A 24909-nucleotide genomic window follows, 5' to 3' on the forward strand; every position below is an offset into this window, starting at 1 on the left:
GTAGAGACAAAGAGCTCAGCAGAGCAGTGCCGAGCTGGGCAAGCAGGAGGCAGAGCAACTGAGAGAGCGCTGGTCCAGGGGAGGGACACGTCCGTCTCAGGGCTCTGTGGCACTGCACAACAGCCATAGGAATTCAAGTGGGCAACATCCGCAATGAGAGAGGAACGTGGACCATGCCAGAGAACAGGGTGGTCCAGAAATTAAACATGAACGATCCCTGGCTGATGACAGCGACCCCAGAATAAAACTGCAAGTTTAGAGCTCTATGAATTCAGTAGAGTTTATGAAAGGGTGTTTTTTTTTAATAATAGATTTTGTAACCTTTATAATTTATTGATTTATTTTATGTGGTGCTGAGGATTGAACCCAGGGCCTCACATGTGCTAGCAAGTGCTCTGCCACTGAGTCTCAGCCCCAGCCCATATGAAAAGGGGCTTTGATGCCCTTTTCGGGGATGCCCTGCAGGACCGGAGGGAGCCAGGCAGCCTTGCTACACTGCCAAGAGTCACCTGCAGGTTGAGGGAAGTGTGAGCATCTGTATCTTCACACCAGCCAAGGGGCAGAGAGGGACAATAAAAAAGAGAAGCAGAGAAGCAGATCTGTGACCAGCTAGCTGTACCTCCCTCCAATACCAACCATTAATATAAGAGAAGCTGGGCATAGTGGCACAACCTGTAATCCAGTGACTTTGGAGGATCACAAGTTCAAGGCCAGTCTCAGCAACTTAGTGAAGCCCTAAACAACTTAGTGAGACCCTGTCTCAAAATTTTTAAAAAGTGCTGGGGATATACCTCAGAGGTAAAGCACTGTGGGTTCAGTCTCTAGTACAAAAGGCGTGCGGCCTGGGTTAGATCCTCAGCACCACATACAAAGATGTTGTGTCCGCCGAAAACTAAAAAATAAATATTAAAATTCTCTCTCTCTCTCTTTAAATAAAGAAAAATGATAGCTTATTTTTAAAAATTACATAAATAAATAAGGCAGTGTCCTGCCTTCACTGGTGGGGTTAAGCATAAGGGTCTGGCAAGAGGTCAGAGACTCTCCTGCCTGAAACCCAGAGAGTGGCCTGGACACCCTGACAATGAGGCAGGTCTGGGTGTAGCTGCCCAGGTGGAAGAACACCTGGGAACTGGTTAGCACCACTGGGATCATGACGAGAGCACTGGGACCCTCCTTCTTCTGAGCTCATGTCAAAGGAGAGGCAGGGGAGAGGGCAGCAGGAGGCTAATGCAGGAGCCAACCTGGCTTTGTCTGGCTGTGTTACCACAGCAAGTTACTCAATCACAGTGCTGGCTTTCTCTCTCTCTCTGATACTGGGGATTGAACTTGACCAGTGAGCCCCATCCCCAGCCCTATTTTGTATTTAATTTAGAGACAGGGTCTCACTGAGTTGCTTAGCTCCTTGCTTTTGCTGAGGTTGGCTTTGAACTCACGATCCTCCTGCCTCAGACTCCCCAGCCACTGAGATTACCGGCGTGTGCCATTGCGCCTGCTGGCTTTCTCTTTTGTAAACTGGCATAAGACGACCTACCTTTTAGGGCTGGTGGTTCATGTTAAAGTACTTTAAAAACACCTGGCAGGGGGTGTGGGTGTTGCTCAGTGGCAGAGCCCTTTCCTTGCATGCATTAGGCACTGGGTAATCCCTAGCACCACAGAAAAAAGAAAACTCAGAAAGCCCCAATAAATGTTCATAATAGTACTTATTAGCCCAACTGTTATGTAGAACTGTAAAGCTTTAATAAAAAATAATAATAGTAATTATTATTACTCCTATATTGTCGCTGAGCATGGCTTTCTGTTTAATGCAAATCAAGGGCAGCTATTCCTAGGGTCCCTAGTTTCTATAGATAGGAGAGTCCCACCTCAGACCATGAGACCTTGGGATTTAGTGGTGTAGGACAGCCCGAGTTTGTAGCTTCCACGCGGTACTCTTCTGAGGCAGGAAATAGGAAATGCCCTAAGCAGAGATGTGGCAATTACGGTCAGAGAACAGCTACAGGAGGAAAGGCGCTCTCTGAGGGAAGCGCAAGAACACTGACCCCTGGGACTGCTGGGCTCCTCTGCCCCTGCCCCACGGGCATCTGCTGGCCACTGCAGAGCTGAACAGAGGGGCTGCGGGAGCAGCCTATGGGGACAGCAGGAGCAGAGCGGGCATGAGGAAGTGCTGCTGAGAACGTGCAAAGAAAGGGAGCTATGCTCAAGCAAAGTCTAGGTGCCGGCTGCTAGGTGCCGCGCCAATCACACGTGACCAAGTGAAGACAACAATCTAAAAACCTCCCTTTCCTGTTATAGGGAAGATGGGAAGCACAGGTGGGTGGAGTGACAGGAAGAATGTTCTAGGCCTGTGGTCAGGGATGACCATCAATGAGGATGGGAGGCCAAGGGATGAGCTGTGTGGGGAAGGAGTTTCCATACCAAGTCTTCAGCCATGGATTGTGCCCCGATATCTATGGAGAGGCTGCTCAGCTGAGGGGGGTTCTGAAATTCACGATAGAAGGTCCCCAAGTCCATCGGAAGAATGTCATCTTTAGAAAAAGCTGGTTTCTTAAAAAATAAGACAATCACTTTAGCTTTCCTTGGGCCACAAAGGATAATCACAGAGGAAATTTATACCCTTTTAGAAATGACCAAAGAAACGTTCTTCCAGGCTCATCTTAGGAAGCAGAATCTCTACACCGTATTCTTATGGGCTGCTAACTTATAACCTGGGGATGACCCTCCTCTCAGGGCCATGTCCTCTTCCTGCTCACTCCATTCTTAAGTAAAGGGCCATCCATTCAGGCATGAGCCAGACCCGAGCTGACACCACTGCAAAACCCTCGTGGGGTTGACGTTCATTATGAATTTCAACCAGAGACTTGGAACACAAGTCATAGGCCTCCAAATGTCTCCCAAGGCAGGGTGTCAGGGCAGGGCCCCAAAACCCTTCATTCTATCTGCAGCGGCCTATGTTGTCTCTGTAAGGGAACAGATGCTTCTGGGTTTATTTTCCCTGGGACAGCAAAGGTCAAGGGAGGTGAGGGCAACTTACGAAGTCAATCATAACGAAGTCATCGTGGGCATTGCCACTGCTGCCCCCGCTGGAGCCATCCGAGTGCAGGCTGCCATGGAGAGGAGACACAGGCTCTGGGGACTCTGGAGGATTCACCTGGTTGAGAATAAGGCAGAGTCAGGGCTATTCTGTGAACTGGACGCATGTCCCTCCTTATACCTGAGGAGCTGGTTAGGCAGTGAGTGCTGGCTACGAATTCATAAGCCAAGGGGCATGGCTTAAGGCCTGCGGAGGACGCAGTGACTGTGGCCTCTGAGGGATGACTACTGCGACATCTACTGGAAACTGGTAGTCACCGGTGGGCTCACCATAGGATCAGTATCCTCCAGCTCCAAATTCTTGGGAGCAAACATGGCAAAGGGTATGTCCAGACTTGTCAGAGTCACCTAAAGAAACACAGGAGAAAGGCATTCATTCCTGTCCTCCCCCCAGCTCCTGGGCTTCCTTCCTTACAGGCTGCCAGAAAGTCTGCACATCTAGGCTGCCCACACTGCTCTCCCAGGTTCCCTGTCCCCCATCACATGGGCCCACAGCATAAATAAAGACTGGGTTCCCAAGGACCCTGGGAATTCAGCTGAGGAAGCCTGAGCCACAGGACCACAGGAACAAAGTGCTTTGCTGCCCCCCTCCCCCAAGGAGGAACTTCCTGTTTTATGTGAAGTCTGAGGTGACAGCACAGCACAGTGTCTGGGAACTAAGTGGTATCTTGTCTCCTTCCTGTGAGAGACTTAAGAGCCTCAGATGAGAGAGAGAGAGAGAGAGAGAGAGAGAGAGAGAGAGAGAGAGAGAGAGAGAGAGTGTGTGTGTGTGTGTGTGTGTGTGTGTGTGTGTGTGTGTGTGTGTTGGTACTGGGGGCTGAATCCAGGGACACTTTACCATTTAGCCCTTTTATTTTTTGAGATAGGGTCTTGCTAAGTTGCTAAGGGCCTTGCTAAATTATAGAAGCTGGCCTCCAATTTGCAATCCTCCTGCCTTAGCCTCCCAAGTTGCTGGGATTACAGGCACGCACCACCATGCCCAGCTAGAACAATAATTCTTAACTTTTTCTGGAAAGGGGTCACAAGTTGTAAATCCTCTACACAGAAAAACTTAAACACACACACACACTTTTGCAAACAATGTAAGTAATTCCACAAAATATTGCCCACAGGGCCTTACTCTAAGGACTCAGACATTCTCACAGTGGCAGTGGCAGAAGGATCACCTGGTTGATGGGTTTGTTGACAAAAGCCCCCACTTTCCGGACAAAGATGGTCTCTAGGACATCGTGGGGAGAGGCCCGTCCCTCGCTGCTATTGGACACGGTTTCAGTATCCTCACTAGAGAAGAAAGTGAAGTTGGTGCTCATTCTTAAGCCACAGCAGAACGAGACAAGTCCCCTAAGCCCACCCTCCTGGGGGCTGCAGCCTGGGCAGGAGTTGGCCCCTCAGCCTGCTCATGTGGACACAACACTACATGGTCTGGCTACTGCTGCTGTCCCCCTGCCTCATGAGCTGTACTTCCTGAACAATTAAAATTTATACATAATTGAGTAAAGCTTACATAAAATTTGATCTGAAATCCCAATGACAAGTATCAGTTACCTTGCACACAGTGACCATCAACCAGGCAAGCCACTCTCATAAACCACCAAGATTTCTTTTTAATTGTATATATATTTAGTTGTGGATGAACCTTTATTTATTTATTTTTATGTGGTGCTGAGAATCGAACCCAGTGCCTCACACTTGCTAGGCAAGCGCACTACCATTGAGCCACAACCCCAGCCCAACCACCGTGATGTTACTACTAACCAATTACATAGCCAGACCCCAAATTTTAGCTTCTTCATTTTTTGCATCTTTTTGTTGTTGTTGTTAAATCTAAAAATACCTAAAACTATATAGTTTACAGAACTATGTTAACTTCAAGCCCTGCCTCACAAGGGATGTGCTCACAAGAGTCCCACATTTGAAGCCTTAGCCAGCCAGAGCTCTCTCACTCTTGATGGCCAGGGCCGAATTCTCTGTGCTCCCTACCACGTATCTGCCCCTCTTCACCCTCGACCATCCCTCCATTACTGAAACATTTAATTCAACTACTCCTGTGGCTCCCAATCCCCCAAAGCCCTCTGGACTGATGCTGGGACCTGGATCCCAGGGGGACTCTAAACAATAGAAACAGGGCCTAGACAGTGGCTGCCAGCCCAAAGTCACAGCGTTTTGAGTGGCAGGGGACAAGAAAGGTCTTTTGGACAAAAGTAGGGTCTTAAGGAAGGCAGGAGGACAGTGGCAGGTGGCCTCTGAGCCCCAGGGACTGGCCCTGAGGAAGGGTTCTAAGCTCTGAGGACCTGCACCCAACAGCTCCCCCAGGGTCCTCTGTCTGTAGCTGCTCTTGGCCATGCCCCAGGAGCTGAGGACCAGAAAACTGGAGAATAAGGTGACAAGCAGATCTCCTCTATCATCCCACAGGAGGAGGATGAGGGGGGTAAAAAAGTAAGTTTGAAAAGCCAGGAGGGAGTCAATTATTTTTCCTGACAAATGTCACAAAAAATAATCTTCCCAAACAATTTCCCGCCCACTACACCACTGTGGGAATGAAGAAAAATACACCAGGAATTTCAACGATGAGAAAGTTCATGGAGGATGTGGTGGGGCAATGCAATCTCATTATCTCCAGGGCCTTCCAAATCAAGGGCAGGCGGGGCAGGGTCGCTCCAAGGGCAGCTTCCCGGGAGAGCTCTGAGGGTACTGGGGAGCCGCGGGCCAGGGAGAGGAGCAGCCTGTGCCCCAAGTGTAGGGTAAGCTAAGAGATTTTAGGCCAATCCCTTGGTCCTGATGTTCTGACATCATTTTACTTTTTCTCTTTTTCCTCAGTGCTGGGTATGGAACCCAGGACTCACAAGTGCCAGGCAGGCGCTCTGCCACCGAGCCACACCCCAGCCCTCTCTTCCTCATAAAAGAAGTGACAGTGGCATTTTTGCAGGGTTGAAATAAGAACTTTCACTTCCTACCTAATCCTTGTCTTCACGGTTTTAATCTCATCAAATGTGTCACTTTGGTATTCAGAAAAGACAGAAGATTTAATTTCTTTTTTTAAATAAAGGATCTCCATGAGGCTCTAAAGCAGCAGAAAACGATCAATCCCCCTGCGATGGCAGATGCAGTGTGGTGCCATGATGGCAGGCCATGGTGAGCACCTGTTCCATCCTGAGCAAACGCTGGCAATGCCAAAGCAATGAATGTTGGGGGAGGAAAAAAACACCCGACCACCTCTCTACAGGATGAGGGTGACCAGAACCAAGCTCCCACTATTTTTTCTGTTTTTTTTTCTTCATGCACTGCCATGCCCAGCCTATTAGAGCTTTTTTTTTTTTCCTTAAAGACCTTTATTTTATTTATTTATATGCCGTGCTGAGAATCAAACCCAGTGCTTCACATGTTCTAGGCAAGCACTTAGCCACTGAGCCACAATCTCAGCCCTTGGTATAATGACTTTGGACAAATGTGTCAAAACCACACTGTAGGAAAATGACTATTCTTTTAATATATATATATTTTTAGTTGTAGATGAACACAATACCTTTATCTTATTTTTATGAGTTGCTGAGGATCCATCCCAGTGCCTCACTTGTGCCAGGCGAGTGCTCTACCACCAGCCCCAACCCCAGCCCGTTCCTGCTATTTCCTAGTCAGTAGCAAAGCCCTGGGCCAGTCTCCTTACATACCAGCTTCATGCCAAAATTCTTATCAGAGAAATTCAAGGATTTCCATTTGGGGTACAAATGCCATGCCCAGGTCTGTGTATCACGGCATGCAGGCCCTTGGCTGGCCTTAGCAGCGGCAGAGCCATGCCAGGGACTCACCTGCTGGAAGGTGTGGCAGCACAGTGGGCCACATCTGCAGGAGTGTGGATCGCCAGTTTCTCCTGGTCAGCCTGGGCACCATGGACTGGCTGGTTGGGAGCAAGGGGCACCCCACCTTCCTTCCCAGGAACCATTAGCTTTGGGGGAAAATAGAAAGAGACAGTGAACCTTGGCAGTGTCGGGCATGAGCAAACAGTGTGCCCTAACTTAGTGGTGTCTGCTTTTGGGCTTTCCCATCTCCAGATCTGTCACCAGGTAGACAGGCACCCAAGGATCTTTATCCTTGCTAGGACTTGGCTACTGGAAGACATGCATGGTAATGACTACAGAGAAAGAAGGAAAGACAGGGGGAAGGAACCTGGGAAAGTTGTCTTTCTGTTCTGGAGTCTAAGCAGTTCCCTTCTCTCAGAGTCTTTCAGCCCTCCAGTTACCAAAGAGCTCTGCTTCCAAACCCTCAGTTCAATGCTTTCGCTGTAAGAGCTCCTCCACAGCCCCGGGTAGGGAACACAGCCCTGGGGAGCCCACGGTCCACCCAGCTTTCAAGATACCTGGTGAGGGTGTTGAGCATTTAAGCCAGCAGCGAACACTACTGGATAAGCCAGGTCAGCTGATCCAAGGCCCAGGACAGCAGGCTGATAGGAAAGGCGAGAGCTTGAGAGCTGAGCAAGAGAAAAACAGAGGGGCAGAGGAAAGGCAGGAGAAACAGGCACCCTAGACGTGAGCCATGACCAGGCTCAGCAGGGGGAAGGAATGGTCCCAGCCACACGGGCACCTGCAGGCCTGGTGCAGTGTGGATTAAGGACAAGACAGGTGTTTTTAGACCACTTTTTAGGTAAGAAAATTCAGAGGCTTGTAGAAACTGAGATTGGGATCCCTGGCTCTGGAGCCTACTGAAGACCTCCAACGAGCTCCTGGCTCCCCTTTCCCAAGTGCTCAGCTAACTGCTTCCGTCCCAGCCTGGCACATCTGTGGGGTGCAACCCAGAGCAGAACCTGCAGCCAAAGGCATCAGTTTTTCCAAAGTCACTCTATTTTCTCCTTTGTCCTTAAGGTCCCTTTGAAACAGAAGGCCATCTTCTCTAATAACACCCTCCATTACCCCTGAGTATGGGAAGGTTCCTATTTTTATTGAAAAAAATACCAGTCTTGAATTGTTTATTTGGAATTTGATATAAATAACTCCATGTATTTTTCACACAACAGAAGGAGGCGGGGCAAATGAAAATCCCTATTTTGGGCTGCTGGGCTGTGGCTGTGTCCTGTTAAAATCAATTACCAAGACTCAAAAGAATCCCACAGACCAGTTAGGGACGTTTAAGGAACTACACACTGTACTGTATTTGCACTTTTCAAATCGAAAGAAGCCATCTGGTCATAACCCCTTCTTCCCATTATGAACTCACTTGATGGGAAAAGGCCAGTCCTGCCATGGGGACCCTCAGAGTGTCCGTCACCACAGGAGTAGGGGTCTGAAAATGTGCCTTTGTGACAGTAAACACACACTGTGCACAGACACACACAGAGACAGGAGAAACAAGAGAAGAAAAAAGAAAAGGGACTTGAGAAAGAAGTGGAAACACCTCTGGAGGGGGCTGCTGTGAGAGGCTGGAGGGATGGAGGGACTCAGGACTGCGCTAGGAGAACGCTCTGGCTTCCCAAAGCGACAACCTCAAGGGTCCCTAGAAAGAACGCTTTCCCCAGGGTGCACCCTGCGTGCCTGTCTCCCTGGCAGGAGTGAAGCTGACTCAAACAGCTATGACTCGGCCAAACAGAGAAACCTGAACCAAGCATTAGTCTTTGTTAGTCAGAAAAAGGTGGGAGGAAGCCAGAGAACAATTCTAATAGGAAGGGCCTGAGAGGAGGTGCAAAGGGAGCAGAAGGACAAGGATGCTGGGTGTGTAATGTCACACTGGCAGCCTTTTTCAAGGAACCACAGTCTTCAGGGATGGGTTCAAACAGCAGACATTTGTTGGCCAGAATTTCTCCCCGCCCCAATACTAGGAAGTGAACCCAGAAGAATTCTACCACTGAGCTACACCCCACCCTTTTTTTTATTTTGAGACAGGCTACTGCTAAATTGCTGAGGTTGGCCTCCAACTTGAAATCCTCTTGCCTCAGCCTCCTGAGTTGCTGGGATGCAGCCGTTTGCGACCACACCTGGATAATTGGCTGGAACTTCAAAAACCTCAGGTGTATACTTTCCTATGTTGTCCTGGGGAAGATGAGGAGGTATGCAGAGGTAGGTGTGTGTGTGTGTGTGTGTGTGCCTGTAGTCCCTGACAGTGAGGGACAACTTGATAGAGTAAAAGTCGGGGTCCTCTCAAAACTCTTAGGACTACAAAGTTACTTAGGGTATAATGATTGTTTGGAGTCTTGCTGCTCCGTCTTCAAATCTGTCCAACTAGCTAATCAATGCTTAGAATGGGATGGAGGACTTTAGGACACAGTAGCAGGTTCTGAATGACAACTATTTAATGCCTAAAGTCCATGCCCAGGTAACACAATGATCCTTATTTTACTGGAAAAATAAACATCACATTAACATGTATTTATTAGACTCAAGCAAAAGTTCCAATAAAAGTTTTTAAACAATGAAAATACCCGGATTAAGCCAAGGAATTAACTATTGAAAATTAATTAATTAATTTATGTTATCAAGGATTGAACCCAGGGGCACTTAACAACTGAGCCACATTCCCAGACCTTTTTATTTTATTTTTATTTTTTTGGTACCAGGGATTGAACCTAGAGGGATTTTACCACTGGGCCACATCCCAGCCCTTTCTATATTATTTTTTTAATTTTTTTTTAATAAACACACAGTATCTTTATTTATTTTTGTGTGGTGCTGAGGGCCGAACCCAGTGTCTCACACATACAAGGCAGGAGCTTTACCACTGAGCCACAGCCCCATCCCACTTTTTATTTTATATTGAGACAGGGTCTAAATTGCTTAGGGTCTCACTAAATTGCTGAGGCTGGCCCCAACTTGTGATCCTCCTGCTTCAGCCTCCCAAGTCTTTGGGATTATAGGCATGCACCATGGCACCCAACAGGAATTAACTATCAACAGGAATGAAGAAAATTCACAGTAACTCATTTTTTTCCTGTATCATCCATTCAAAATAAATATTTCTGCACCAAACTGTACCAACCTTGATTAGAGGTAGTCGGGGGTCACTAAGAAGTGCACATCATTGATAAAATAATGACAAGACACCATCAGTCGCAAATATCGTAAAAAAGGCAGCCTCTTTTTACACAGGTCAACAAACAACTTATAGGATCACATTTCCAGTGGATCAAAGAAAGTGGTGTGTTATGTCCAGAATCACCATCTCTCATATCCCCTGACTCATAACTTTATTTACTGTTCATGAATCTGTCAGTTATAAAACAAAATTAGACTGTTTAAGGTGACATATCCATATTCTTATCAGCTATAAAATATTCTTATCAGCTACTCCCAGCTGGGCATGGTGGCACATGCCTCAGTTCACAAGGCTGAGGCAAAAAGATTGAAAGTTTGAAGCTGGCCTTAGCAATGTAGCGAGGCTGTACGCAAACTAGTTTTATACTATATCTATCTCAAAATAAAAAGCAAAAGTGCTGGAGATATAGCTCAGTTGGTAGAGTGCTTGCCTCAAAATAAAAAGCAAAAAAGGGCTAGGGATGTGGCTCAGGGCTAAGCACGCCTGGGTTCAATCCCTGGTACCAAAAATCATCATCATCATCATCATCATCATTCATCATCATCTACTCCCATGAATGCCCTGATTAGAACATGTATGCCAGATAAGAACATGTATATTTCTCTGTTTGTGTCAACTTTGCTCATCAAGAAACAAACCATCAGCCCCTCCATGGCCAGAATAATGCTGACACTCGTGCCCCACATAGACTTATAGGAAAGGAATCATTCCTACGCCCCAAACCAAACTATCTAGACAACGTTAGAATACAAATCTTTTATTTTCTGGTGCTAGGGATTGGACCCATGGCTTTGTGAAAGCTAAGCACATGCTTTACTACTGAGCTATACCTCTAGCCCTAGAGCAAAAATCTTTCAGTAAAAATAAGAGTGACCCATGAATTCTGCAGTGTCATTCCCAGACATTAACTCATGTTGCTGAAATAGCTGAGAACCACAATTTTAATCTGGTTTCTCCCAAACAACCCAGGATGGGAGAAATTTTTAAATTTTTATAATTAAAATAATACAGAAAACAAAAGTTTTATGGAGAGCTAATTAATGTAGCGCTACTAAATAAGATGGTGAAAGGGGATAATCTGGGGCTAAAGGAACGTAGAAATGGGTAGGGCTAGAACAAACTAGTTAATGTAAGAGTCACAAAAGAAGAAGATCATGGAGATGATGGGCAGGGAGTACAGGGAGCTGGAGGCAATGAGGAGGAAGTTGGGGTGGAAGGGAAGAAATGTATCCCTGAAATTCAGTCCACTGGTAAAAACTACTTCTTGGCCAAAGTCATCTCAGCCCCTTATCCATGCAGGACTGAAGAGATGCTTCCCTAGGGTAAGCTGACAATGTCATTTCAAGCTAGTGTTTCACTGAAACTGGGTTTGTCCCTGAAGATTGACTCCAGTGGAAAATTTAATGGTTAGAATGTTTGAGAAAAGAATATAGACAGGCAGATAAACTGTCAAATATTAAGAAAAGCTACATTACTGCTTTCTTACTGGCATTTTATACTAAGTAATTATTGGACTCCTTCCATTATTAGAAACCACTTAAAAAGAGCAATAGCCTACTAAATTAACAAGTGTAGGCTGGAATATCTCTCTGGTGTCTGAAGGCACTTGGAATTCAGTGACTGATTTTCTAGGGAATTTAAGACCTTACCAGGAAGGGAAAGGTTGTGTAATACTGTGGGTTCAGAATGGTTACAGGTGAGAAACACTGCAATACTATGTGCTGCATATCACGGTCACTCCTCAAAATAACCCCCTTGAACAATCTCGAGCACCACAAAAAGGGACTGTTAATAAATTTGAATACCATTCCATAAGGTGTGCGGACACATACAAACTCACGCACCAAGTAACCACCACCAGCCCAGAGCCTGTTTCTCCCTACCTGGGATGGAGGAGAGGTGGAAAAAGAGGTTGTACACACTTCTTGAGAGTCTTCCACTGATGGGTATGTCACTCCAGCATCCTCCCCAGCAGTTCTAAAGTGAGGAGAGAAGAGAGAATGAATTCTGTGGTGGTGATGGCAGTCAATGTCAGAAAGTAGAGAAAGAGTTGTTAAATAAGGATGGGAAGAAAAAAAAATAAGGATGGGAGTTGTTATTAGAACTTTTTCAGGTAGAGTCCATAATGCCAGATGACAACATGAAGGCAATTTAATTTTTCCAGGATATTCCACGAATTACTGACTTATTTTATTTATTTGTTTGTTTGTTTGTTTGTATATGTGGTACTGGGGATTGAACCCAGGGCCTGGCTCATGCTAGGCAAGTGCTCTACCCTGAGTCACATCCCCAACCCTTTTTATGTGATTTTGATACCGGGTCTTACTAAGTTGCCCAGGCTGGCCTGGAACTTGAGATACTCCTGCCTCAGCCTCCTGGGTAGCGGGGATTGCAGGTGTGCAACCACCACACCCCAAAAATGAATGGCACACTTGCATTCTCCAAGTAACTTGTGACATATAGAGAAAAGTCATATCATTACCATCAAGATCCAAAATGTCCAATAATTTTCTGGGACACTCTACATATCCCAAGTCACAGTGTACCTAACAGGCAGCAGAAAGGGAAACTAGCCCCTTGATTTCTGTCCATGAGGCAAGTGGCTGCTTTCACCTAGCTGCAATTTGGGAAAGCACCTTTCACATTCCTCACCTGTAATTGCAGGGGTGCATGGGAGAGGAGCTGGAATAGGGACGGTCCACAAAGTGATCAATGATAATCCCCATGATAGGTGGGGTCCTCTCAAATTGCCTGTAATGCAATATGCAAATTGCAGTATTTGTTAGAATGTCTTCCCAGCCCCCTTGAAGTCCTTAGAGGGCCCCTCACTTCATATCTATTGGCTGATACTGGCCTTAGGTATTGCAATCTCTAAATATAAACCACAACCTCTATGTTCTGGACAAGTTGAGTCTGGGACATTTAAATTCTCCAATTTGACAACTGTGAGCACACTCTTGGCTTGATTTTATTCTTCTGAAGGGGATGCTTTCAGCAACAGCAAGCTGACCTGTAGGCTTAGCCTTGCAGTTTTGGGAAAGGTAGGAGGCTTAACCTCCCTGGGATGGTTCTTTTGGTTTCTGATGCTTCTCTCACCTGGTGGACATGAATGCCAAGTTAATTCTGTAAGCACAAGAAAGAGTGATGGTGCCCACAGGGGTGCCCACTGTCCCAACACGAACGGTCTGGAAGCCTAGGAAAAGAGAGAAGTGATTAGCTTTTATCCAGAGAATGCCACAGGGACCCTAGTTTGTCTTTCCCTAATTATTTAGCCTGTTGTACAGTCTCTAGAATTATTCACTTAGCATCTTGGGTGCAACAACCTCACTCTCTTGTGTGTGTGTGTGTGTGTGTGTTATGTGTGTTATGTGTGTTTACTCCCTCTACCAATTTATCCAATTTTGACCCCATATTGGCAAAGGAAAAAGCAGTCTATTCCCAGGTAAAACTACCTTCAAAGAAATAAAAAATACTGAGTTCCAGGTGCTTTTGGGAAAATTATTAGGTCCTCCCTAGGAGCTACGTAGACCACTTACTTCCTTCCTATCTTTGCTTTACTTGTATGACATGTATGGAGATGAAGGGCCATGTATTATAACAGATAGCAACCAAGCCCATCTTTGAAGTTAGAAGCACTCTTAACACTACAAATGTTTCCCGACCATGATACACACCTTCTCCTAAGCCATTCAGTTGAACTTCCCCAAAATATATCCTGTAGGGAAGAAAAAAAAAGAAATGTTACCTGATTCTTTACTCTCAGGACCTCTCTGGTCAACACAACAGGAAACCAAATAAATCAAATAGAGTATATATATATATATATATATATATATATAGAGAGAGAGAGAGAGAGAGAGAGAGAGAGAGAGAGAGAGAGAGATTGCTGGTTAAGAAATGAAGAAAATAATATTTAAGTAGAAACTACTATTTATGTTTTTTCTCTATGTCCCTGAGATGTTTTAAAAGTATAACTACTAGGGGGATGGGGCGGTGGCTCAGTGGTAGAGTGCCTGCCTTACGATGCAAGACACTGGGTTCAATTCTCAACACCATATTCAAATAAATAAAATAAAGGTCCATTGACAAAATATATATATATATATATATATATATATATATTAGGAAAATTAATACCTATTAGGAAATAAAGTATATAAATAGAGTTGGCAAACAGAGGATACTGCTACGAGACGGTCCTAGGTTTTGACAAGTAGCTTTCAATTACAGGCCACTCTACTTGCTCGTCACGAGCCATTCAAAAGTAAATGGGTGGCTCAGCGGTAGAATGCTCACCTAACACGTGTGGGGTGCTGGGTTTGATCCTCAGCACCACATAAAAATAAATAAATAATATAAAGGGATTGTGTCCAACTACAATTAAAACAAAATATTTTTTAAAAAACTGGTCAAAGGGGTTGGGGATGTGGCTCAAGCGGTAGCGCGCTCGCCTGGCATGCGTGCAGCCCGGGATTGATCCTCAGCACCACATACAAACAAAGATGTTGTGTCCGCCGAAGAACTAAAAAATAAATAAAATTTTCTCTCTCTCTCTTTAAAAAAAAAAAAAAGGCAGGGGAGGTAGCTCAGTGGTAAAGCAACTGCAAGGGCCTGAGTTCAATCCTTAGTACTACAAAGACAACAGACAAAACAAATAACACCCTTTACTCCCTCCATCCTATTACACAAATTCTAAAATTCGGCTCTACATATGTAATCTGAAAGCTAAACCAATGGCTCAACACTAACACAAAGGAAAGAGTCCTGGGTGATTCAGGAACTCTGGCTTTCCCTGTTTGCTCACATTTTTCTATATAGCCTCATATCCTCCACTCCAGTCTTTTGGACAATCTGAGTATGGCTCTCATGCCTTGCCAGCTGTTATACATCCATCTGGGATGATTATTCTCCCTCACTTCTACCAGCTGAATTTTCTTTGCCTCACAGTTCACCATGAATGCCAGCTTCTTCCATGAGTCCTGTCCTCTTTCTCCCCTCAACATCAATCTTTCTTTTCCTCTGTGTTCTCCTAGTACTTTCCCCAATACTGCAATGCAGTTTGCAAATACTGGTTTTTAATTATAAAAATACATATCAAACTTTTCCAATCTGATTAGAAATACGAGTGCAAGGCCAAGATAGAGTTGCATAATGCCAGGACTAAAATGGCCCTCGATGCAGTGTGGAGGTGAAATCCTGCAAGGAAAATACCATAGCATTACTTCCATAGACAACTAGTTTGAACACTTCAGTTAAATTAGCAGCTCCTTAGACCATATGTCTGAAGTCAGCTCTGGAATCAAGGCGGCTGTGGCATCTTCCCAGGAGAGCCTAGCCTGTTTTTCAGTCTTCACCTTCTTTCCCAGCTTTGAGGCAAAATGATGACTATGCAGAAACAAAAGGGCAGTGAATCTGGTGTTTCTGGAACACTGAGGTTCTTAAGGAAGGCTGAAAAGTGATCACACAGAAGCTACACTATCAATAATCCAACCAACCACCTTCTCCAAATCAGGATGAGCTTCCATGCTGCTTACCTGTACAATATGACATACTCATGCCCTTGTTTTCGGGAGAGTCTGTAAGCGGGTGTCACCCTAGTTATAGCAAGAAGGGACTTCAGCAGCAGTGACAGCCTGTTGTACACTGTGTAGGAAACTTTGATTTCTTTATCACACCTGAGGAGCACACAGACTTTTATTAAATGCTGGAACCATGCCAATTCATTATTAAACATGTTCTTCACTAAAGGTCTGATTAGAGTTCTTGATCAGCAGATTGTCTAAGTCAGCCAGGTTGACTTTCTTTAATATGAGACACAGCAGATGAGCACCAAAAAATACCTTATATGTTTTTTCTAGTTTGGAAGCAGCTATCTTTCTAAGAAATAAAGCAGCACACTTGAGCTGTCTAACTATACAAAAAAAATATGAAGAAGTCAGTCTGGCGCTAAAATTTGGGACCATAACGTGGCAACTGAACTTGCCTTCTGTTAAAATAATAATAATGATGCCCCTGCCACACATGCTTATCACTGAGATTTTCCTTTTAATGGATTGATATTTCCTCAAGACTTCCTGTATACACTTCTTAAAAACTGAAGCCTCAGGTAGGAGGTAAACTAATTTGCCTTAAAAGAAAGAAATCGGGGGAAGGAGATAACATGCATTTCCAATCCATGACCGGCACAGTGTGTGAAAGAGCAGTGCAGGGAGACCTTCCTGGACAACTGCCACACAGAAAAGGGACAAAACAGAGCAGTCATGTTCCACAAGCTCGCGAGGGATTTAATCAGAGAACTTGCTGTACTCTGGGAAAACAAAAAATCCTTTTCAGTTTCTCTGCTGCTCCCTTCTCCATGGTGTGTGAGGCTCTCTGAACTGACACTTCCTCTGAAGGTCATCTCTGTGCCTAGGCTGGAAGCCAAGCATGAAGCAAATTGTAGCAAAGACCCATTGGCTCTGCTCAGTGGTCAAAATGGGCCCCGTGCCTCTGAACACAAAGGCCTGCTTTCACATGATGTCATCATCTGCTCTATTCTCAGCTATCAGCCTCGGATCCTGAGACAGAGTACTTACTTTTCATTCATTTCAAGACACCAAATTTCCAGCTCCATGGAATCTCCCTGTGGATGGGACAATTAAAAAACATTTCAGTTTTTAAAAAATTATCTCATTTTTAAATTATAAAGCTCAACATAGCCCAATAAAAATATTGAAAGGTAGACAGAAGCAAAAAGGAAAATAAAAACAAATGTCAACCTATTTAACCAGTTGCTTTTCTAAAAAGTTGGATCACATTTATGTATACTATTTTTTTTAAAATTTAGTCATAGTTGGACATAATAACTTTATTTTTATTTATTTATTTTTTATGAGGTGCTGAGGATCAAACCCAGTGCCTCACATGTACTAGGGCGCTCCACCACTGAGCCATAACCCCAGCCCTGTATACAGTATTTTTTCACTTGTGGGTTTTTTTTGCGGGGGGGGGGGGGTGTACTGGGCATTAAACTCAGTACCAGTCCTGAGCTACCGTCCCAGCCCCATTTATTTATTTTTTAAATTTTCAGACAGGGTCTTACTAAAATGCTGAGGCTGGTCTCAAATTTGTCATCATCCTGCTCAGCTTCATCCTGCCTCACTCTCCTGGGTTATCAGGAGAGTGCTACTACCCTTAGCTAAGACTTTTGACGTATTTCCAAACCACCCTTCAGAAAAACTAACACACAGCGTGTTGACACACCCCTGTAGTCCCAGCAACTGAGGAGGCTTGGGCAAGAGGATCACAAGTTTGAGGCAGCCTTAGCAATTTAGCGAAGCCCTAACTAACTTGGTGAGATCTTATCTCAAAATAAAAGTAAAAAGGGCTGGGAATGTGACTTGGTGGTTAAGTGCCCCTGGGTTCAATCCTGGTACCAAAAGTAAGGGGAAAAAAAAGTTCTTAGGGCTGGGGTAGCAGCCCAATGTTAGAATATTTGATTATCATACCTAAGGCCCTGTGTTCAGTCCCCAGTACACCCCCCACACACACAAATCTTGAAAGCTTACTACATGCTGTCCCAGACACTATGCTTGGTCCTGAGGACACAAGTGATTATTTATTTTCTGCCTCATTTCATAAAAATCTCAAAAACATAAGGATATATGAGTGGCATAGCTATTGATCTTAAGAATAAGAGTGGTTAGAACATGAGCAACAGGAACATGTGTTGATTACCTATTATATGTCAGGGGAAACAGTTTAAAACTAAGGATTCAATGAAAACAATATTATAGCCCTGCAAGACTGTGAAGTGCAGTGTCACTTTGGTGGTGTTTATGAGGGCAGGGTTAAATAAACTGGCAAAATTCGCTCAGCTGGGAACTAAACTTATCTATGAACAGCTCCAAATTCCATTTGCCTTTTATTATATCATAAAGCTTCATAATCTACTAGTGGAAACATGCTAGAACAGCCAGGCAAGATGACGCATGCCTATAATTCTAGCAAGTAGGAAGGCTGAGGCAGGAGGATCGCAACTTGGCAAAACTCTGTCTCAAAAAGAGCTGGGGATGTGGCTCAGTGGTAGAGCACTTGCCTCATGTGCATGAGGCCCTGGGTTCAATCCCCAGCACCACCAAACAAACAAAAGCAAAAAACACTCATGAAAACGATATTTGCCTCAATCCTATAATGGATTAGGGTGAACAAAGACAATTTTTTAAAAAATATTTATTTTTTTAGTTGTAGTTGGACACAATATCTTTATTTTATTTATTTTTATGTAGTGCTGAGATCGAACCCAGGGCCTCACACGTGTTGGGCGAGCGCTCTACTTTGAGTCACAACCCCAGCCCAACAAAGACAATTTTTAAAACTCACAATATAGCAAATTATACTGGAACCAAATATAAACAAAGTACCATAGGAAGTCTAAGGAGAGCAGTTACCTCTCCCCCAAAAGGGAGATTTTCTTTTCTTTTTTTAATTTTTTTTTTAATATTCATTCTTTAGTTTTAGGTGGACACAATATCCCTATCTTACAATTATGTGGTGCTGAGGATCAAATCCAATGCCTCGTGCATGCTAGGCAAACTCTCTACCACTGAGCCAAAACCCCAGCCCTCAAAAGGGAGATTTCCTAGAGCATGTCAATTGAAGGATGAGTAGATATGTCATATGAAGAAGAGGGCAACAAAGAGTCTGCTCCATATTGCTGGAATAATAAGTACAAAAATCACAACCCTTGGACTGAGGGTGTAGTTCCATGGTAGAGCACTTGGCTAGCATATGTGAGGTCCTGGACTCTGTCCCCAGCACTGCAAAACAAACGAGTCTCCAACAAGGCCCCTTAGGAAAACGATGAGAAGTTCAGAGAGGAAAGGTGCAGGAATAAGTTGAGAAATGAATTGGAACCAGAGGGTGGGGAGCCTTGAGTGTGGCGTGAAGACCCCATCCCAGCCACTGCCTTACTTACCTCAGAGGTCTTGAGTGAGATCTCCACACACATGGACCGCCCCACGGCGGGCAGCTGCCCTGCCAATGCCTTCTTGGCCTCATGTGTAACCTCCGGGATGTCTTTGATTGCTAAATTGAACTAGAAGACAAAAGGGACTATTGTGTGAAGCACTATGGAGGAGCACTGCAGGAATACAAAGCAGTGTGCCGGTCATGCAGATATTGCTTGGGCTGATTATGGGAGACATACATGCACTTCTCCCTTCCCCATAAGGCATAGCTGGCATCAAAGCCCCAGATCTCAGGTTGAAAAGGTTAGTTACCTATTACAAGGATTAGGTAACAGCCATAATTTTTGTCTTCTAAGGACTAATCCTTTCATCTCCAAAAGCAGAAAGTCAAGAACCAAATAAATTCAGGACTAATTTCAATAAGGAATATACCTTCCTTGTGAATAGATCAAATGGAACTAGATATTTTAATGGTATGGTTTAGTAATACTATAAACAGCATGCCTTATAACTGTACTTGAGAAGTTTACATTCATTCCTTCTGACAAAACCACAGTATAAATTCCCCCAAAGAAGAAATTTTACCCAATCTGAACCCGTTGGAGAAGAAGATGAACGAGTGCAAATCTTTTCACCAAGTCGCGCCTGGACAATCACTTGAACTGTCTGAAAAGAAAAACAAAAAAAAGAAGAATATTAAACGGACTGGTTCCTTAGTCAGGGTTAAAACCCTACCAATGCACTGATAAAGAGATGCCTATTAATCAGCAATTGATAACTATATACTTCAGGAAAAAATAGAATCCTAACAACAGCAGAAATAAAAATACACACAAAAACAATATTATAAACATTCCTGAGGAAAAAGTGCCAACCAATAATAATAGGCATTAGAGCTCGAGGCTTGATCTATGTAACATCTCACATGGCAGAAGGAGTGCTGCATGTGGTGGCTATGACGTTCATATTCATAAATAAGTCCAACTGGGGATTTAAATATTCACGGTACCAAACTTATGTCATCATAGTAGATTTAAAGCAAGAATTCCACAATTATTCATATCACTTAGCCCATATGGCATAAATCTTCCGTATAATTTTACATCCAAAATCGACAGCATGGATTTTTCTGGCACGGCAATTGTTGCGAGGAAGGGGTGATACAGGTGGAAGTGATTTTTTGGATTCAGGAAAATACAGTATTCAAAATCCATTTCTGATTCTCTATTTATCAAGAAGGGATCAATAAATAAAGTTGGACATTTCTGTATTAGTGAAATTTAGGGAAAGACGTCCCAAATGCTGCCCATTCCAGTTTAGCCTTTGTTCCCATCCCAAGGGAACATATTGTGCCAATAACCTGGCATAACAGTTTGACATTTCTTCAAACAGCTTCGCAAAAAAAATTTTTTGAACAAGTAGCTGTGGAAAATTGGAAGCTACTTTTTGGTTACACCCCCAATACCACCCCCATACTTCACAGTTTGGTTTACAACAGACAGAAGTATCCCTTAAAATGGGCAAGCTGCAAGCTGTTATGCACATTTCTAAAGAGGATTCTCTAAAGGGAGGAGCATGGAAGTTATTTCTAACAGTTCTCAGCTCTAGAGTATAGACGTGTTACCTTGAGGGCAAAAAATTTAATGAACTTGTCCAGGTCCTTTCTGTCCTGGGAATTGAGATCAGTTTCCATTGCCTATAGGAATCTATAACAGAAGAAAAAGAAAAAAAGAAGTGATGAAAACATGACCAATACCTTTAAAAAGGGATTGTTACATCAACGCACACAGATATGGTAGTCTATTCTCTGTGTAACAGTCATGTGGAATTGGGAGGGGAAAATTTCCTTTAACTAAGATCCACAATGGATAATATGAAGATACTGTCTCTTGAGAAACTAAATTCCACACAAAGAACTATATTGAGGAACATAAAATAATGAGGACATTTTACCTGATTCTGAAACTCTGCGCTTAACATAACTTTTCTAAAATGCTTTATTATTCAGTGTATTCATAACTAAGTTGCTAGTTTGATGGCACTGGGGATTAAACCCAGGATCTTGTGCGTACTTTGCAAATGCTCTACTATTGAACTACATCCCTGGTCCTTGGTGTCACAGGGTCTCTCTATGCTGCCCAGGTTAGCCTGGAATTTGTTAACCTCTTACTTCAGCTTCCTGAGTTGCTGGGATTTCAGGTTGTGCAGCCCCGACCTTGGTTTTAGGACTACGTTTTAATGAGATAAAAACTATGCTAAAGCAACACAAAATGAATTAAATTTACTTCACTTTAGAAGGCCATTAAATCAAACTACCTTTTTGGGGTTACAGACCCTTTCTGAGAATATGATGGCCAAAAAAGCCCTTGCTCCAGAAAATGCACATATGGGAATACTTACGGATAATTTCATGGGGATTCGTGGATTTCATGAAGCACATTATAAACAATCCCCTGGTTATAATGGTAATATTATAAACGAGGTAATGATGAGGAAGAAGGCACTTAGGGAATGAAGAGCATGAACAAAAGAGGTCAAAGTAACAGAAAGCCACATGGGTTTTGAAGTACTAAGTGCTCCAATTTTCCAAAGACTGCCAGTGTCTGAGGAAGTGATATAGTTATTAGCACCACACCAGAGTCCTGAATGTGATGCTGGAGTCTGGTCTACATCTAGAAGGCTAGAGATGAATCCCACTCAAGGCTGTGAGAGGTGTGGTCATCTCCACAGAACAGCACTGTAGAAAGGCAGGCCCCGAGCAATAATTCAGGACTGTCACAGTTAAAATTCTAGTACAAGCAAGCTTTGAAAACAGTATGGATACGAGTGATTTTGAAGTAAGTGCTGATAGGATTTAAAGACTGATGGCAAAAAGGGGACATGGGGTGGGGTGCCAAGGTTTATTAATTTATTTATTTCAATAACTTTACTTTGTTTATTTTTTAAATTTATTTTTAAATATTTATTTTTTAGTTGTAGTTGCCTTTATTTATGTATTTTTATGTGGTGCTGAGGATCAAGCCTTGTGCCTTACACATGCTGAGGCAACTGAACCACAACTGCAGCCCAGTACCAGGGTTTTAAACAAGAATAACTTAAAAGTGAGATAATAAGTTTCATTTAACAACAGAATAGGAAAGCCAGAGGGGAATGGGATTGAAGGAAAGGAGTAAATAAAAGGAGAGAGATGAAACAGAAAATAATGAATACGAGTTAAAAAGCAGTGTATTAGCCGGGCGTGCTCGCACACACCTAATCCCATGGCTCAGGAGGCTGAGGCAGGAGGATCACGAGTTCAAAGCCAGCCTCAGCAATTTAGCAAGGCCCTAAGCAACTCAGTGAGACCCTATTTCAAACTAAAATATATTTTTTTAAAAAAAGGACTAGGGATATGGCTTAAGTGGTTAAATGCCCCTCCTGTGGGTTCAATTCCCAGTACCAAAAAAAAAAAAAAAAAAAAAAAAGAAAGAAAAGAAATGTATTGAGAAACAACTTACAGTAGTGAATTGCACAAATCTTGGATCGACAACTTAACAAATACCTTTTTAAAATAGTTTTAGTTGTAAATGGACACAATACCTTTATCTTATTTAGTCTTTTTTTTAAAGATAGAGTAAGAGAGGAGAGAGAGAAAGAGAGAGAGAGAGAATTTTTCAATATTTATTTTTTAGTTTTCAGCGGACACAACATCTTTGTTTGTATGTGGTGCTGAGGATCGAACCCAGGCCGCACGCATGCCAGGCGAGCGCGCTACCGCTTGAGCCACATCCCCAGCCCCCTTATTTATTCTTATATGGTGCTGAAAACTGAACCTAGTGCCTCACACGTGCTAGGCAAATGCTCCACCAATGAGCTACAGCCTAGCCCTTAATAAGCATCTTTACATGTTATGCCTGCATAACCACAATCCAGATCAAGTTTCAGGTCATTTCTAATATTCCAGAAGGCTTCCCTGTACCCACCTCCACCCCAGATAATAAAGACAACAAAAGGTAATCATTACTCTGACCTTTACTGTACCATAAGCTAATTCTGTTTAATTTTATTTTCCTTGCAGTGCTGGGGATTGAACTCCAAGCCTTGTGTATAATGAGCAAGCACCTTACTACTGAGTCAAATCAACAAACAGTCCTGTTAAATTTCTTATAATTAAATAATATCAAGTGTCTTTTACTAAATATTATGTCCAAAAGACTCATCTGTATTGCTTCATATAGCAGTACTTTATTCTTTTTCGTTGCTATATAATACTTTATTTCATAAATACAGCACAAGTGGGGCTGGGATTGTGGCTCAGTGGTAGAGCGCTTGCCTAGCATGTGTGAGGCACTGGGTTCGATTCTCAGTACTGCATATAAATAAAGGTCCATCGATAAATAATAAAAAATAAATAAATACAGCACAAGTTCTAAGATAAATTCTACTGGAGCTGGGAGTCTAGCTCAGTGATAGAGTACATACTCAGCAAGCAAGAGATCCTAGATTCAATCCCCCAGGAAAAAATAAAATAAACTGGAGCCGGGTGTGGTGGTTCACACCAGTATTCCTAATGATACGGGAGGACAAGGAATAGATCCACTAAATTGCTGAGGCTAGCTTGGATTTAGAAAGATCACAAATTACAAGTTAGTACAGCAATTTGGTGAGCCCCTCAGCAACTTAGCCAGACCCTGACTCAAAATAAAAAACAAAAAGTACTAGGGATGTAGCTCAGTGGTAAAGAGACCTTGAGTTCAATCCCTGGAACCAAAATAAATAAATAGAATTCTACTTTTGATAAACACTTGGATTATTTCCTATTTTTAATTATTTTATTCTTGTGTGTGTCTAAACATTCATTGCTATCAGAGGTGAAGCCAAGGGTGTTAATGCTGGGCCACAGAGAATATCTATATTTAGTTTTTTGTTTTGTTTTTCTTGTGGTGCTGATAATCTAAATCCAGGACATTGCAAATGCTAAGCAAGAGCTCTACTACTGAGCTCCATTCCCAGCCTCTCTATGTTCAGTTTTAATAGACACTGCCAAACACTTATGCTGCATCTATACAAATTTAAATCATACCAGAAGGGTATGACAGTTCCATTTCTTCAAATCTACACCACCACTCAGTACTGCTAAATTTTAAACTTTAGCCATTGTAACAAGGCTACAGTACTACCCCACCTAAACTGCATTTCCCTAATTAGCTAGACCCTGTCTCAAAATTATTAGTATTCTTTTACATGCTGATAAGCTGTTTAGACACCATCTTTTTTGAAGGGCTAGTTCAAGCTTGTTGCCCATTTTATATTGGATTTTTCTTAGTGGAGTTTCAAAAATATATTCTAGATATAAGTACTTTGTTGGATACATATCTTCCCCAGATGTGGCTTGCCATTGTTATGGAATCTGATGGTTGGTATGTTTCTGATGGATATACCAATATACAAAAGCTGGTCTATAAATGTAAAAACTTGGTCCACACCTGCAGCAACCAGACCATTAAACCAGCCTAATAACTTCAGTAGCTAGGCCAGAAAGTCAGTCTACTATCTGCAGTAACCAATCTAGAAATCAGATTATCTCTCGCAATACATTAAGGTAGCCTAATAATAACCACTATTACAATTAGCCCCCAAACAGCCAGGACTAGATTAATGCCCTAATTTTTGTCCCTTTTCCAATTTAGGACTAACCAGAGAAAGCCAAATGTGCACCCCTAACCAGTGACACAGGACGCCTTATTTCTAGCTGACCCCCTTGCAGCTTCCCCATGCCAAAGGCCTTCAGGCAAGGCACACCTAAAGCCTTCCCTCTTTTCTACTATGAACCTTTCCTGTTCCTCTGTCTACCCAAATACAAGTGATGGCAGGT

At 43.3% G+C, this 24909-nt stretch overlaps 1 protein-coding gene and 1 non-coding gene across 9 annotated transcripts in view; one reads left to right on the forward strand and one right to left on the reverse strand.

Moving 5' to 3' along the window:
* Positions 1-24909, reverse strand: part of Atg13 (autophagy related 13) — a 49398-nt gene that overhangs the window by 2278 nt on the left and 22211 nt on the right. For 4 of the 8 annotated variants that reach the window (XM_026399080.2, XM_077798121.1, XM_026399081.2 and 1 more), the window contains 16 exons: positions 20680-20761; positions 19641-19721; positions 19064-19183; positions 16683-16729; positions 15642-15782; positions 13782-13822; positions 13204-13300; positions 12760-12858; positions 11991-12084; positions 8299-8397; positions 7445-7555; positions 6897-7033; positions 4257-4371; positions 3361-3438; positions 3032-3148; positions 2416-2544 (listed from right to left, as the gene is read on the reverse strand). In XM_026399080.2, the coding sequence (XP_026254865.1) occupies positions 2416-2544; positions 3032-3148; positions 3361-3438; positions 4257-4371; positions 6897-7033; positions 7445-7555; positions 8299-8397; positions 11991-12084; positions 12760-12858; positions 13204-13300; positions 13782-13822; positions 15642-15782; positions 16683-16729; positions 19064-19183; positions 19641-19721; positions 20680-20748 (1575 nt within the window). In that variant the 5' untranslated portion in view covers positions 20749-20761. The remainder of the gene's footprint in view (positions 1-2415; positions 2545-3031; positions 3149-3360; positions 3439-4256; positions 4372-6896; positions 7034-7444; positions 7556-8298; positions 8398-11990; positions 12085-12759; positions 12859-13203; positions 13301-13781; positions 13823-15641; positions 15783-16682; positions 16730-19063; positions 19184-19640; positions 19722-20679; positions 20762-24909) is intronic. The other 4 variants (XM_026399084.2, XM_026399086.2, XM_026399085.2 and 1 more) reach the window with 4 other exon arrangements.
* On the forward strand, positions 18155-18226 carry Trnam-cau (transfer RNA methionine (anticodon CAU)). Its single transcript has one exon. It is a non-coding gene; the product is annotated as a tRNA-Met (tRNA).

This window comes from Urocitellus parryii, chromosome 4 (genome assembly GCF_045843805.1).
Source record: "Urocitellus parryii isolate mUroPar1 chromosome 4, mUroPar1.hap1, whole genome shotgun sequence".
NCBI lineage: Eukaryota > Metazoa > Chordata > Mammalia > Rodentia > Sciuridae > Urocitellus > Urocitellus parryii.